Source organism: Alligator mississippiensis, chromosome 7 (genome assembly GCF_030867095.1).
Source record: "Alligator mississippiensis isolate rAllMis1 chromosome 7, rAllMis1, whole genome shotgun sequence".
In the NCBI taxonomy this organism is placed as follows: domain Eukaryota; kingdom Metazoa; phylum Chordata; order Crocodylia; family Alligatoridae; genus Alligator; species Alligator mississippiensis.
Genome location: NC_081830.1, coordinates 84,718,659 through 84,735,408, shown reverse-complemented (window position 1 = coordinate 84,735,408; position 16,750 = coordinate 84,718,659). Strand labels below are relative to the sequence as shown.

Below are 16,750 nucleotides of genomic sequence, written 5' to 3'. Positions count from 1 at the left end.
AGAGATGTTGGAAAAGCAAGGACCAGAGCTAAAATGAAAACGGGATCCTTATAGCAAGCATGCTGTGTACTCTTGGCTCATGAAAGAGAGACTAATGTGGGGAAAGGAGATGAGCAGAGAGCCTGGGGATGGGAGCTGTCAGTGGGAAGTGAGATGCAAGTGGAGTGGTGAGAGAGGAGACCTGTTTAAGGGCACGTCTTTGCTGCAGAGGTAAGTCAGGCTGTTACCCAGTTATAGCTCCAGCCTCTCTGTCTATCCATACACAATCCGCTGCCCCAAGTTTAGTGGTGGTTACAGTGTGGACGGGCTGGCGAATCTAGTTTTATAGGCTAAAACCCAAGTGAGGCATTCACTACAGTTGGTAATCTGCCTGCTTTATAGTAGGGTGCAGGCTTAAATCACTCAAGTTCTGGTAGTCCCCCAATACCTTCCCACTGTTCCCCCTGCCAGCCCAGAAGGGCAGCTATACTCGCCCACTATGCACTGGGAAAGATTGTGGCCTTGCTCAGCCAGAAGTCCTCGTGCTATGTGTGGATAAATTGGTGAAGCATCACTGAGCACCCAAGAGCTCTTACGGCTTTTCAGTGCAGTTGTCCACACTAGAGCTAAACGAATGAGTGCCAGCCACCTCTGAGCTCTGCAGTTTAGAGAGACCTCCGTGGCAGGTGGTTAGCTAGCTTAAATGCTGATGGAGGGGATGTGGGGATGGCTGTCCCTGCAAAAGGGAGCATGGTGTGAATTGAGTACTGGGAGCAAGGACAGCGAGTTCAGTCTTGCTGCAAAATCTCAGCACCTTGCTTCAAAAGCATATGCACGAGGGGTTTTCAGACCTCAGCTTGACAAAGGGTATTTATACCTGAAAGCTTGCAAAGAAGAATTTTTCCAACTATTTGAGTTGGTCTAATAAAAGATATCAGATTGACCCAAAGAACCTTGTCTGCCTGCGTCCTTAGACCAACACGGCTACAACCTACACCCCTGTTTCAGACTCCTATGCACTTGGGGAATATCAGAGGAAAGCAGCCTGGAAACTGCTTGCACGTAACCCTTGTGTCCCTCAGAGATCATTGAATCCTAGAGAATGAGGGTGGAAGGGACCTCAGGAGGGCACATCTAGTCCAACCCCTGCTCCAAGGAGGACCAGCCCCAACTACATCATCCCAGCCAAAGCTTTGTCCAGCTGGGTTTTAGAAACCTCCAAGGACGGAGAGTCCACAGCCACAGCTGCCCTGGGCCCTTTTGCAGGAGGGCAGGATATAAATCTGAGCAGTAACAAATAAGTACATAAAATAGAAACTGGGAGCCATCCTGCAGGCCTGTGGCGTGTGTTCCCAGGGCCTCAGAAGTGATGTGCTGCGATGGCTCTGGCTGCGTCGGCGCGCGTGTCGAATGGAAATCCTTAACTGCTCCGATTGAAGCCAGTTGCTTTTATTAAGTGCTCTCCATTGCCAGTGCCATTTGGTGCGAGTGAGATTACAGCAGAGATGGAAGATGATGGAGACAGGTGTTTTTCCTCTTACTGGAAGTACCATCCTTTATTTAGCCAAGAATGAATTAGAGCAGGCGTTGGTGTAGCTGCATTTTTTTCTTTTTTTCCCTTTTTCTTTCAGATCCTGTTTGCAAAGCTATTGCTATTCAAGATAGCTTGGCTCTGCCTTTTGCAAATGTGTTCTGACAGCACCCCTACCCCGTTAGCCAGTCTCTATTATCAACTCTGCAGCGAGCGAACATTAGGGACCGAGCTTTCAAGTCAGGTCTGTTTAAAATGGCAAACACCGATGGACTAATAGATGCAGGCGTTCCACAGTGATGGTACGAACGGTCGTGTTTGTATCAGTGTTGTGGTAGCAACGCTGCGTTTAAGGGTGAAATGGTATTTTCATCCAAAGCTCCCTGTCTTCAGTTGTATCTCCAGTCAAAATAACCCCCTTCCAGTCTGGATTTTCAGAATTGCCATAGATTTGGAAAGCTCAAGACAAGAAGAGGCTGTGAGATCACCCATCAGAGGCCATTACGTTTCACCCATCTACCCTATATTGAGTGTAATTCCTGGGGGTGACTAAAGCATAACTTGGGTTTAGCTAAAGCATCTTCCAGAAAGGTACCCAGTCTGGATTTGAAGATTCCCAGAGATGGAGAATCCTCCACTCCCTCTGGTAATTTATTCCTGTGGTTTAATCATCCTCACTGTGAAAAAATCATAGTTCATAACTGCTTGGGATGTGTCTGGTTTCAGCTTCTGCGCAAGGGTTCTTGTTCTGCCTCTGTCTGCTAGATCGCAAAGCCCTTCAGCACCAGTGTTTTCTCTCTACTGTCGGCACTTAGACACCAGAATTTCCCAGTCCTCCTTTTGAAATTTGTACGGTGTTTTCTCCTCGCTCCATCACTCTTTTCTGTGCTCTGTCCAGTATCTCAGCATCCTTTCACAACGTGGACAGCAGGGCCAGGCCCAACATTTTCAGTATTGGGCTCACCAGTGCTGTGCTCAGAAATAAAATCACCTCCTTGCTAACTCCCGTTGTCCCTCTGTTCATGCAACGAGGGGTTGCATTAGACCGGTGCTTCTTGACCAGGATGCCTCGGGATCCTTTCAAGGGTGCCACAGTGTGTCACTCCATGTTAGTATTGGGAAGCATGCAAACAGGATTCACAGCATAAACCCAGAGATTTCAACCAGGAATTCAGAGTGTTAAAAACATTCTGGCCTGTTGTGATCTTCCTGAGGTCTTTGCAACAGAAGAATTGCTCTGTTATTTCTCGGTGGTCAAAAAACTGCATGAAAATTTCAGAGGTGGGCATATTCTGAGGTGTGCCTGAAAATGTGGGGAAACCACTGCACTGGCCCTTTTTACCACGGTGGCGTGCTGGACACTCCTGTTGAGTTTCTTGCCCCCGAGTCCCTGCTTTTCTGGAAACGGCCCCCATCATTGCGTGTGCAGGGCTCTGTCTGCACAGGGCATCCCAGCAGCCTCTAGTCTAATCGCCGGATTCTGAATGCATTGGGGGAGGCAGTCAATATTGCCATTGAAGAGGCAGTCTATAGAAAAGCCCTGGTTTTTTCTAAAAATCAACAGGACTAGGCTTGTCAGTATGTGGACGGGAGAGCGCAAGTGGAAAGTCTATGGAATGTGTGGAACTAACAGGCCTCAGATAGGATTACCGCTGGGAGACGAAGCCGTCTCTCCTGTAGCTGGGTAGGTAGCTTAGTGCTTTCAGACACAGAAACTGCTGGTTCAGTTTCTTGTTGGAATGAGTTCCTTGCAAGTAAGGACAATTGTTCATTTGACGGATACTTCTAGACCGTGCAGAACACAGAAAGAGGGTAGCCATCACGCTGCCCAGATGCCTCGTTCATGCCAGGATGCACTTGCCCACTAGCTGTTTTGATTTCAGTTCTGGTTGAGATGGCACTTTCATTCAAAGACTTTCTTTCCAGTGGGTTATAACTTTCCAAAGCAATCACTGTGGGGCAGAAACCCGATGCTCGTTCAGAGGAGGATGTTTGTGTAAAGCTGGAAGAAAATCTCTTCCACCACTATCTTGAGGATCAGGCATTCAAATTAGCAACTGGCTTTCAACAAAATGCTTATTAAGAGGTACTTTTCAATTAAAGAGCATGCAAAAATAATAAAGGCATCAGGCAGAGACTTTGATGGTACCAAAATTAGGAAATTCAGAGCTAGAGGTTGTTGAGAAGCTTTAACTCTGAATCCTTAGATGTTTGCACTGCAACGGGGCTTTCATTTTAGGAGTGCGCAGCGGTGGGAGATGCCTTCGTTTTCAGTCAATGCCATGCGCGGTACATGGCAAAAGAGAGAAGAGGGCTCCCCTCTTATTCTGATAATGCTCCAAATTAGCTAATTATATATTTAGTTTTAAAGCTCACCTTTTATATATACTTGTATTATACTTTCAGAGTTACTGCAGATGTGAACGAGAGGAATATGAAAGTGAAGTGAAACGACAGAAGGACTTTTAGTAGTCTGTGATGCTTTTGGGGTGCCACGTAACACAGAAGTTGAATCTGGGGTGATATTCAAGCGTGCTGCTCTTAATACGTAAGGGCGCTGTTGCTATGACATACCTGCACTCTTGTTGGATGGTATGAGCATTGCTGCTCGTGCTAGGTGGAATACTCCCGTCCTTGCTTCAGACTTTGTGATTCTGGGGCAGCACTTGGGTCTTACACCGTATGTACAGCTCGGCGTAGGGTGACTTCTGTGGCCTCCTGTTGTGCCTGAGCTCAGACTGAATGACCACAGTTGTGTCTCTTGGCCTTGATGGCTAGAAATCGATGCAAGACACAATCGGCACGTTCTACTGCTCTGGTGTTGGCTGGGTGCCAAAGTCCCTGCTTCGCAGGCTCCTGAGAATTGTACTAACGACCCTGCTTCAGGTGACACTGTTTCATTTTGACTGGATCCAAAGGTGGCTAGGGGTTTTGATTACCCTGGTCAGTGCCATGAGCTTTGATGAGGTTTTGGGAAAACTTGGCGTCTCATCACAGGTAGCATATATTTCACTTCCTCTGAACTTGCATCTCATTCCTCGCAAGCTCTTCTTATAAGGTGGCACTGAAGAGATGATGCTCGAGGCAGCGTTGGCCATTATTCCAATATATGTGACATTGCTAGCTGCAGCGGCTATAGGAGGACATAGTTTAGTGCCCGGGCCATCTCTTGCATTGCCTCAAGAGGCTCACTCGGCAAGAAGGGAATTCAGGTGAAGCCTAAAATGAACTGCGACTTCAGTTGCGCACTTGCACACATCTGGTGCAATTCAAGTTTAAGAGCTGAACACATATCCATCTGACCATGGTAGGGTCCAAAGATTACTGTTGACACTACTTTGCTTTTTTGGATAGCCACACTGGCACAGTCACTAGCGTGTGGCACCCTGTCAGCTCTCTAATCTAATAGACTGTTCTTGCCCAGACCTTTGTGTGTCAGTATTTTATGTACTGAATGTAGCCAGGTTTAATAATCAGCCATTTTTTTTGCACCTTCTGCCAGACTTTTCCCTCTTTTTCACCATTTACTGTTTGATTCAAAACCTGCTATGGAAACAAATGATATACGCATTAAAGAATGAAAATAGAGATGAAAAGCTGAGTCACAAAAGGTAACAGGAGTTCAGAATAATGTCATCTTAGTTTTTTTAAAAGAAAGACTTGAAATCAGCCCCCTCTTAAGCGGTTTTTTTTTTGCTTTTTTTGTACATTATGAAAAGATGGCAGGGTAGGGCCCCTGCTTGAAAGCATTTCTCTAGCTGTGTGTTGGTAGTCTTGCAGAGCTCACCTGGAGAGGACCAAGGGCTGTATTTCATTTCTCAGTCACTAAAATGTGTAAGGTGATTTAGATGCTTGTTTTTGTAGTGTGATGGACTTGTCTTCAGGTGGCACGCGTGGAGCCCAGTTTCAGTGGTTCCTGATGCCCGGGAGCTGTCCTGTTCAGTGCTATAAGGCAACTTGACTGTATGATGAAGGTCATCGGGGCTTCTCTTTCTGGAATGGCCAAAGATTTTCATATTCTGCCTCAGCAACTTGTGAACTGCAGCAGAGTTTCTTGGGAGTTTCTGGTGCAATAAATATACATGGAGAGACTGAGGGAGGCTGAGAAATACATTATAAAGCATTGAAGCCTTAACCTGTCATTTGAAAGCTCACCTAGTGAGTGATTCGGGTGATTTTTATCTGGCACTTCAGTTGATGCTGGGATGGAGAATCCCAGATGCTTTTTCTTTGCACTTCTCTCTACATGTAAAGATTTGACAACTTAAAACGACAGGGAAGACTTAGGGTGGTGGCATACCGGCTCGTGATGATGCTTACTCTCTCTGTGCTGTTCCCTTACCTGTGTCGATGGGCTTTCGTGAAAGGGGCTCTTCCTGATCCAAGTCAGCTCGGGAATAAAAACCTGAGTCCATCTGATAGAAGTGGCAGGCTAGACCCAGTTAAAAAAGTACCCCTTAGCTAGTGGTGGCTTCCAGTAAAGGCAGAATTAACCCACAGCTTGGGGGTGAGGGTGGAAGATGCCATAGTCAGAGAGGGAGCAGCCCCTGGCTTGAGTATGAGGAGGAATTACACTGGCCAGTCATCTCGGTCCAGCCTTGCAGCGTGTGTTGTGGATGTGGGAGACGGGTGGGAGTATTCTGTGGGTGTATTGCAAAAAGCTGCCTTTTTCCCCAAGAATTTCTTTCCATCCTCCCCTAGCGAGGAACTGTGCAGTCTCCATATCTAATTGCATGGCAATTGCACTGTGCCACCAGCCACCCATCATTCATTTTTGCGCCCCCCCAGGAGCACAGATGAAAGAGGAGAGATAATGTTTTCTTTCTTCAGTCCAGTGATTTAGCATGTCTCTCCCCCTGTTACTTCAGGTAATAAAGCCAGATGGCAATGACAAGGAAACAGAAGCCACACATGAATCAGAGGTCCCCGAGGAGCAGTTGAGGACTTGCCTTCCTCGAGCGACAGTGAGAGGAGATGCTGATAGTCCGGATGTCATTATAGAAGCTCAGTTTGATGATAATGAGGCAGAGAATGGACAAGAGAACTTGCCGAATATGCTGGCTGAGGACATTAAGAAACTTTCCGTAGAGGCCAACGAAAAGGGTGAGTAGATCAGACTGCTCTCTTAAGCTTTTATTTCAGCAAAATGTTGAAGTATCACTTTGCTGCCTCAATTTGCTGCAAGTTCAAAACACAGCATGGAAGTCTAATGCCTTATCACACCGATCAATCAATGCTAAACTGCCTTAATCAGTAGGTTGGGCTCTGAACGGCTGCCAAGGGCACGTTTCTATGTAGCTTTGGCTGTTCGCCGTTAGGCTATTAGACCAGCAGAATACCTTCATGTCTGATATTCCCAACGCTGTGAGATGCTGCTGTTTGCCATCTGATTCGAGATGCTTCTACCGCTTTTTCCTTCCTTCCTAGGCTGGCAGATTGATTTGCGTTCCTCGCTCTGGGGGCGAGAATTGAAATTCCGTGGGATTTCTCTTTCCAGGTGGCAGGGGTCTATGTCGTTTGTAACCCAACGCTTTGAAGAATTGGTTTGCTTAAAAAAACCCATATTTTTAATGTGCGTCCTTCCCACATTGTCAAATGTAGCTCAGGGAACAGAAGAGACTCCGTTACTGCCATCCCCTTGAGGCTACTCTTACAGGTTCTCTGTAAAGTCCAGTGACCGTTCCATGGAAGAATTATTTCAATCAGCCTATTTTACCTGGGTCGTCTGCTGCCCATTGGCACACCTGCCATGGTGGTCCCTCTGGCTTCATCCTTAACACATGTCCCACTTCAATCTTTCTGATGTAAATTGTGAATTGCTGTTTGTAACAGGATTTCCTGCTTGTTATCCCTGTTGTTCCTCTTGTCCCTCTACTTTCCAGTGCAAGGCTGAGTTGGGTTGGGAGCTACTGGGACTCACATTAGCTTTATATTTTCATAACTGACGATTGCCCCATCTTTTCTGCAATATCGGCCGTCTTGTGAGCTGTCCCGCTGCTTAGAAGAGCTGTGTCATTAACAAAAACTAGATCTTCCCATGTACAGCTCTTCAGCTACGTGATGTCTGCATTTGCATCCATCCGCTTTTTTTCCTGTGAAGTCGGTGGCAGTGCCAAATAGGTGAAGGGAGAGAACTTAGCCTTGTTTGACACCCGCATCTCTGTTACACAAACACGGGCTCGAGTGAAAGGTTCCTTTTAACTGTGTAAGCTGCGCCTTGGGAGAAAGTCTTGCTGCTGCTGATTTCTCTTGGCATCACACTTCACAATGCTCCCAAGTGGATCTCATTGGAACCTGTTAAACGCTTTGTAAAACTAAGGAAGTTGATAAGTGATTTTTCCACGTGATGTTGCCTTTAATGGTTGTTCATAGGGTGAAGGTTGGATTCACACATGGTCTTTCAAGCCAACAACCAGCTTGGTTCCCCCTTCGCTTCCCCTCAGCCGCCCTTGTTCTTTTTCTGCTATTACGGTCTTTCCTTGTTTCTCCTCCGGCGGGTGTGTACTTGCCAGTTGGATCTTGAGTTGATAAAGCATGCTATTCTCACGTCTTTCAGTGATTGCTTCAGCTTCTTTGGCCATGTTATCCATAGATTTCCTCTAGTCTCTTCGTGCTCTGCCTTCGAAGGCTTTGTCCTTTGTTTTATACAGCGCCTTTACTGCTGCTCTCTCCGAGGTGTCTTGCGGAGCTGATGCTTGCTTTGGCTAACTTCCTTTCTTTCATGCCGTTTCACGTGTCATTTTTTTATCCAGGTTTTAGGTTTAAGTGTCTGGAAACCAGCTACATTTCACTGCAGCATCTACAAAATTACCATGCAGAAAAGTTCATGGCCATTCAATGTTGACTTTCTTTGGCCAAATTCGACTTTCATGAAGTGCGAGCGTGGTCCAGACTTCATTAAAAATAGCCCTAAGTGTGCATTTTGAAGGTAAAATTTGGCCTCAAGTAATAATGGCACCAAGTGGTGCTTCTTTAAACACTTGCCAACACGAATAGCTTCGTTCACACAGATAGACGCAATAGGGCTGCTCACCTGAATAAAGGTATTTGTGAGCAGGTACTTGCAGAGTTCAGTCTTTGGTCAATTTTTCTCCTTCACCATGTAACTTAACTTGACTTGAGACAGCTGGGCTCTGTGCTTCACCCCTCTTATAAACATCTTTCTTACCAGGCTGTTATCTTGGCTCCTCTGTGTTAAATCCCCTCTTCTTGAAGCTAAGCACCTTTTGGCAAGAGCACAGAGATGCACATGGGAGAAGGGAACGGGTGGGTCATGGTGGTATTACTGTTATGCACAGACGCTACAAAAGCAGAGCTGTGTTGAGTTCCCACAAGCTTGTGAGGTTTTTCATCCTGCTCTGATCTTTCCTGGGATCCTCTCTGCAAAGGAGAGAGATTTACCCTGTCTATGAGATGGAATAAGCAGTACACAATGAAACCAGGCAACTCTCGAATGGGAGTTTCTGGTGAGCTATTTAGTAAGTCCAAGTCTCAAGGTTTCAAGCTAAGGAAAGATGCTGTTGAGTTGGCACTGATTATTAAGGAGATGATCAAAACCCCCACCCCATACCCCTGCCCACCAGAGAACCTCAGAGTACTCCCCCACCCCAAATTCGACTGCAACAGACTGCAAAAGCCCCTGTAGTCACGTTGCTCTGTGCACTGCTGGAAGGTGAGAGCAGTAGGGTGACCTGCAAAGTGCTGTGTTGGTGCTGGCAGGCGGCGTTCTTCCTCTGTTACGGAGGAGTAAAAATGTGTGAGTTCACCGATCCCTTTTTTGACTTGCTACAGAAGTCCAGGATGAATAACAGAGGGTGCTGCTGGAAGTGGCATTGGGATAATGAAACTTGGGGCAGCTCTGGGTCATGGAGTCTGTTCTGAGACCGTTTCCCTTTTTATTGAGCAGCGCTTGCAGACGCTAATAGCAGGATTTCAGTAGTCACTTGCTGGTGGCTTCTCTCTCAGTTGTATTCAGCCTGCAGTGGTAACGCCATGCACAGGCCTTTTTCTTAATTGCTTCTTTAAATGAGCATCTTTTCCCAGCATAAATATGAAGAGGCCAAACCAGTGCTAGCAGCCAACCAGGTCGTCTTTCTCCCTGGAAGACCTGCGTTGCCTGAATTTTAAGTGCCGGTTATTCTTCGAGTCATCGTCCATGCAGACTTCGCACGTGGCACAAGTGTGCATCATGTGTGAGATCAGATTCTTTCAAAAAACAATGGGGCTCTGCCTGTCCCCGAGTGCCCTTTTGCTCCCCGTAGCAGAGGGCATAAAGCAAGGCAACCATTCAGAAAAGAGACTAGACTTGTCCTTGTGGAGTCTCTGCGTCCCAAAGCGTGGAATCCATGTGGACAGCACATCTCGAAGGACTGCCCTTTGCTCTCAGGGTAGGTAACTGTTCGGTGTGACTCGAGTGGCAGTTTGCATTATGTGATCCTCGTTATTACTACGTGTCTGCTTGAGTACAGTTTAATGAGGACTCCAGATTTCTGTGCTCCATCTCAAAGGTGCCCATATCCAGGGACCATAGGAGCTAGTTCCTGCATGCAGTGATGAGTTTCCAATGTTAAATTTTCACAGAGTTAAGACCAGAAGGGACAACTGGGTCGTATATTTGTCACCAGTGTGAGTAGGGCTGGAACTTGGTGCTTCTGGAAGGCTTTGATAAATGGAGTTCAGAACAAAACCCAAGCATCATTAAGCTTGTTTTATAATGAAAGGTGCAAGGAGCTCAGTCCGTTTAGTTTATCAAAGAGCAGGTTAAAGGTGACTTGATGATGCCCAGTTAGTACCAACTTGAAAAACAGATATTGAACACTAATCGGGCTGGACTTGATGATCTTCCGAGGTCCCTTCCAGCCCTAACGTCTATGAAATCTACTCGGGACTCCTGTATATCACAGGTCCTTACGTTTTGGACAGCTTTCACTATAGTAAGCCCTGGATTTAGTTGAAAATGAGAACAGCATTGCACTGAGAGCCCAAGTCGAAATGATCATCCGTGGTGATGGCCAGGTCCTTCTCTGAACCATGGCTTTACAGGACAAGTCTTCCCCTTGATGGATGTAATCTGCCCAGGTGTATTATGGAGAAGTGCAGGCTCAGGGCGGACTTGGTGGCAGCCTGTAATTATATCAGGGGGGTGCATCAGGAATGGAGTGTCTGTTCACCAGGGCACCCCAAGGGAAGACAAGGTCTAATGGTCACAAACTGCTTCAAGACTGTTTTAGACTGGACATAAAGAAAAACTTCTTTACTGTCTGAGTCTCCAGAGTCTGGAATAGACTCCCCCCAGAAGTGGTGCAAGCACCTACTCTAGATACCTTCAAGAAACGCCTGGATGCTCACCTTGCTGGGGTTATGCAACCCCAGCTGACTTTCCTGCCCTTTGGGTAGGGGGCTGGACCCGATGATCTCGTGAGGTCCCTTCCAGCCCTAATGTCTATGAAATCTTGTATTTGATTGCGCCCAGTTCACCTTGAAAGGTCCAGCAGCCTAACTTTTTACCTTCATTTACTAGTCTACTGACATGAAGCTATTAGCACGTGTAGCTCTCATTGCTTTAAAAAAACATTTTTCTTATTTACGCTTTTATTGTCTGCATTCAGTGAAATCTTGTGTCTCTGCCTGAGACCAGAAAAAGCAGGACCTATCCTGTGCAAGGTATTTTATAACACTGCATCCTCAGCGTGGCCCACATGGAACCTGGATTTCATATGAACTCGAGAAACAGCCTCCAGAGTCTGAAACGGATGCTCGGACTTCATGACAAGGAAGCACCAGCAGTGCAAACAGCAGCAGTTGTGTGCACTGTTGAGAACAGTACCTCGTCTCCTAAAAAGCTTCTTAGCCTTTTTTAAAGAGGTGTGTAAATAAAAGTGAGTAAATCCTGGCACTTTGCCAAAGCCTGCTCTTGCTAGATTAATCTGGCGCGTGCTTTCTTGAACTCTCTTGGGAGGCGGTTTCAGCTGTGCGCTGACCAGACGCACAGATCACTCCACTTTTTCATGAGCAGCTCAGAAAAAAAACTTGACGCAGTAGAATAGCAGCCGTGGCAGTAATTGTATAGTTCAGGTTGCTGAAGGGTTATGTTCTGATCCTTTCTTTCCACTTGCTTTTGCGTTTCTGAGCTGTCACATATGTAAGCAAAGACTTCTGGACTTGCTGTCGGGCTTAAGAAGAAGAGGTGGCTCAACGCGATTCCTCACCAGCCTCTGGTTCTGTGGAGTTGGCTCCACGGAGCTGCCCACTCCTATCCCCGTCGCTGCTCGTAGCTTTCCAGGCTGCAGCGCCGTGGCGTTGATCTGATCGTGACCGTTTCACTGTTGCCCCCCGGAGTCTCACTTACAGCAGTGGAAGGGACCAGACTGGGCAGCCATTCTGGTGCTGCTCCCCAGGAGGGTTTTGAGGAGCAGCAGATCAAGTGGTGGGTGGAGCAGGGTGAGGACAGCGCTGCTTCAGTTTATCCGAGGTTCATGTTTAGAGCCTCTCTGTTGGCTCATATTTTAAAATGAGAGCCCGGGACCGTCCGAAGCCGATGGCTTTCTCCTAGCTTTGAACAAGCTGGGTTTTCATATTGTTTTGACTGAAGCTTGTGTAATCTAGAGCAGTTGTACTCAACCTTTTGCCCCACAGACCAGGTGAGTGGTGCGGGGCTTGTCTGCTGGCTGGATCGGGCCTGGGCCTGGCACTGCTCCCCCCTGCACACTGGGATTGGGTCCTGGTGTCCCGGCGCCGTCCCCTGTCTGCCCCATATGCCGAGATTGGACCTTGGCCTCCCCCCCCAGCTCCCAGCTTCCCAGGGTTGGGTCCCAGTGGCCCAGCACCAACCTCTCCTGCACACTGAGATTAGGTCCTGTGGGGTTGGCAGCACCTCCCTTGCACCAGGATTGTACCTTTATGGTGGCCTGGTATCACCCTCTTCCTCCCCCTACACCAGGATTGGGACCGAGGTCATAGCATGCCCCTACTCAGCCCTGCGGGCACTGGATCCAGCTCACAGGACCCAGGGCTTCCCGCTACTCCCCTGCTGCTAAATTTCCAGTCCTGTGGGGATCCCTGCGGGCCAGATGGCACAGCGCTGCAGGCTGGATCTGGCCCGCAGGCCAGAGGTTGAGCATCACTACCCAGGTGTTGGGTTGCATAGTTGAAACTTGCAGTAGAAATCAATGCTGTGGTACTTAGGCACGAAATTTCTTCAGCTCTTCTTCCCCTGTTAGTTTTCATAACCCCAAAATGACGTCGTAGGCAAAGAATAAAAAATTACTCATGCAATTAGGTAACCAGAATTAGATCAGTTCAGCATATTGCCATATGTTACTGAAATGACTAATTCACCTGTGCTTCTCCCTTGGCTGAGCAGGCCGCAGGGCATGCTATTCAAAATGGCTGGTGGGTGTGGGATGTGAACATATCAGAATGCGGTCATTGGTAACAGTAGTTTTCTCTGATGAATCAGATCATTCATGTGATTCAATTATTTCCTTCATCTAACACACTCAAATGTTTCCCAGGGAGCAGTAAACTAATGTCTTTGTAGGAAATAATGAGGATACATGTGCTTCAAGAAAAAACAAGTACAGCTACGGGAAGGAAGTCCATTAGACCAGCAGGTGAAATGTCTCACTAAACACCGTTATAAAAACATGTCCTAATTATTCATTAATTTAGCAAAACTGGTGCTCTTGAAAGGGGCAGCATGGGCAGCTCCGTTGTCTTCAGGCTGCATTGCAAGCATCCAAGCTTTGCTGTGCAACTCTTGCCTTCTGGTGTTTTCCAAAGCCCCATCCAGCCTCTGCCCCTCACTGTCAGGGTGGTTCTCTGATGGGGCATCTAGCTAGAAAGAGCTAAATCCAAATCCCTCAGGAAAAGACTATGGGGGGATTGAATAGCAGCCTTCAACTCCCTGCAGGGGGGCTGCAAAGAGGATGGAGCTGGGCTGGTCTCAGTGTGGGGCGATGACAGAACAAGGAGCAGTGGGCTCCAGTTGCAGCAAGGGACGTTGAGGTTGGATATTAGGAAGAACTTTGTCATGAGGAGGGTAGTAAAGCACTGGAACAGGCTACCCAGAGAGGTGGTGGGCTCTCCATCCTCGGAGGTGGCTAGACAAAACCTTGGCTGGGATGATGTAGTTGGGGCTGGTCCTGCTTGGAGCAGGGGGTTGGACTAGATGCAACCTCGTGAGCTCCTTTCCAGCCCTCATTTTTATGATTTGATGATTGGGACAGATACCCGGAGAGTCTGTCCCATCTCCATCCTTGGATGCTTTCAGAAGCGGGTTGGACAGGCACTGGGCTGGGATGAGTTAGTCAGGGCTAAGTCTGCCTCGAGGAAGGGCCTGGACTCGGTGTGAGCTCCCGACAGCCCTGCATGCCTGACTCTTCTGCGCTCCGACAGTCAAAGGCCGCAGGACAGGAGGCAGCCCGGGGCTAGGATGCAGCGTTACAAGGTGGTTTTAATTCCTGGCTCCCTGCACACAGGCTCTGCATGGGAAACCTGGTGGCAGGCCCACTGACAACAGCAACACAGCAGTCCACGAGGGCTCGGGCACCCTCAGCCTGGCACGTGTCTTTCTCAGCCCAGCTCCAGATGCCCAGGGAGTAATGCCCAGGCACCTGCTGCTGTCCCGGTGCCCAAGCCAGGGGAGAGATTGCCCCAGCACCAAGCAGGGACAGGAGCAGACACAGAGCCAGCAGGCCTAGCCGTCCCTGCTGGAGAGGCTGGGCCTGGGCAGGGCAGCTTGTGCGGTCCTGGGGATAGCAGCCTTCACCTCCCTGAAGGGGGGCTGCAAAGAGGCTGGAGCTGGACTGGACCCAGTTGGGGGCAGATGACAGAAGGAGCAATGGGCTCAAGTTGCAGCAAGGGAAGTTGAGGTTGGATATTAGGAAGACTTTTCTCCCGAGGAGGGTGGTGAGGCACTGGGACAGGTTACCCCGGGAGGTGGTGGAGTCTGCACCCGTGGTGGTGTTCAAGACCTGGCTAGACAAAGCCTTGGCTGGGATGATGTAGTTGGGGCTGGTCTTGCTCTGAGCAGAGGGTTGGACTAGATGTGACCTCCTGAGCTCCCTTCCAGCCCTCATTTTCTAGGATTTTAAGCTCTTGTCTTTATATGCAGATCACCACTTAGCATTCCCATAACGTGGCTTTTTGGTCATTACAGGCGTTAGCTTGCACTTAAGCCCTGCGGGTGGGGTCGCTGAAACATATCTTCAAAGAAAAGCCCATTAAGGACGTTGCTCTGTATACAGCAGTCATTGTGAAACGTCCTGGGAATCCTGTCAGGTTTGGCACTGCCCTGCTTTTTAAATGCACGGAGCCGTCTCAGTACTTCTCACGTGCGGCAGAAAGGTCCCGCTGCACACTAGCGCCATCCGGCTGATACGGGCCAGCATGTGCTACGCCACTGAGAAAAGCTTCAAAAGCTGTGAAGTGGCTGGGCCCCATCAGACTGAGCTGAACACACTTCATCAATCAAAACCATTCTCCGCTTCTGGAACATATAGCATGCAAACTTGGCCACTGCCAGTATCCCTCCAAATAAGGGTAAGAGGAACAATTTTGTCCTTAAGATGCAGTGCACTGAGGCTTATGTTGTATGATAATGAACTCCCCAGCCTCGCAGAGCAAAACCATAGCAGAGTTGGCGATGGAATCTGAATTCTTGCACCATTTAGTCCCTTGCGTTCGCAGCTCTATCACACTGCTCTCCTTTGCTTGTCCGTTCAAAATGATTCATTGCCCTAGTCTGTTTAATCTGGTGGTGAGTATACCACGCTCCACATCCTTGTGTGGCTCCTAAGGAATTTTCTTATTTACTATAGATGGCTCCTTTGTGCTGGAACGGACAAAGCTTTCGCAGACGCTTCCTGGTGGAGCATGGCGCACCATCTTTGAGATTAAATCTACAAACAATCAATTTATTCTTGATTAAGTCACTTCTCTTACGTGTGGTACAAAACGTTATGTACCGAAAGCTGCCCGTTTAAACAAACAAGAGAGACATGAAAAGTCTGTTACTTCGCTGGCCAGCAGCAGACTTTCTGGTGCTGAAGGACTTGCACGTGCGCTGGAGTAATGACCGAGTGCTAAGCTCAAGTGCAGTTTTTACATGGGATTGAGTTGATAGCAGTGGTGCCTCCAGTTGAGAGCCTTGAAGACGAGACTATGTAGAAAGGACCAGCTTCCTTTCTTTAAGACTTTATAGCTGAAATAGTAAGCATTCACTTACTTTTTCTTCTTTCCATCCAATGAGGGAGACACCCCCCCCCCAGTTGTTTTTAAGATCTGAAACGGTGATATATTTTCATTTGCAAGTGGATATTGCATCTTTAATTGTATGCCTTTTGGAAAGAATCACAAATTTCCACAGTGACCAATGTAAACGCAGAGAAAGTAATTTTGGATCTGTCACCACCAATAAGGAATTTAGTCTGATGACTTCAGGTCCACTTTGGCCATCCTTTTAGTGTCATGGTAATCTAATTGTAAAAGGAAATTTGGGGGGCTTGTTTTGCTAACGTTTAGCCCGTGAATGCTTGCCAGGGAAGTCTAACTACACAGGAGAACTATTCAAGTGATCGTTTAGCAAGGGATGCAAATGCCACAATTGCTGGATCGAATTTGTTGGTAATAACATAACTAATTTGAGAGGTTTTTTGCATTTCATGCCTAATTTTTTAAGTAAAGCTATTACCATTTTGGTTTGTCAGATAATCGCTGAAAGGAAAACAAGGGGATTATAATACAGCCTCACTGGATCCTAGCTGCTGAAGTGTGTTTTCACTGTAAGATAAGCTCACGAAGTGTTGCCCAAGCTAACATAGTAAATCTTTCTCAGAAAACATGTCATTGCACAGGGTGGAAATATTGAATGGTCATTGGATAACCACTACAGTAAAGGGGTCAAAATAATTCATTTTTGGTTTGGCATGAGGCAAAGAGCCTCTTCCCACCTCCCCTGCCCAGAAACCTCCTCCTTTCAGCCGCGAACTCTCCTGTTGAGAATTGCCTCTCTAAACCTCCTGCTCACGCGGTGTGCTCACCTCTGCACCCTCGCTCTCAGCATTTCCCACCGGGGCCTCACGGACCCCCTCTGGCTTTTGGGGGGCCGAAGGGGGGGTTTGGAAGAGTGAAGTGCCAGTTCAGATGTCTGCGACAGAGCGGCATTCAGCAGAATTTGGTGCCAGGTCCTCCCTGGATCCTGGCAGCTGTAATCTTCCTGTTGCTTCTCTCCCGGTTTCA

The 16,750-nt window shown here is 47.8% G+C and overlaps 1 protein-coding gene across 4 annotated transcripts in view; it reads left to right on the top strand.

Moving 5' to 3' along the window:
• The window catches only part of DIS3L2 (DIS3 like 3'-5' exoribonuclease 2), a 228,309-nt gene that overhangs the window by 67,558 nt on the left and 144,001 nt on the right, over window positions 1-16,750 (top strand). For all 4 annotated transcript variants that reach the window (XM_014601477.3, XM_014601479.3, XM_014601481.3 and 1 more), the window contains one exon: window positions 6,379-6,613. In XM_014601477.3, coding sequence (XP_014456963.2) covers window positions 6,379-6,613 — 235 coding nt within the window. The remainder of the gene's footprint in view (window positions 1-6,378; window positions 6,614-16,750) is intronic.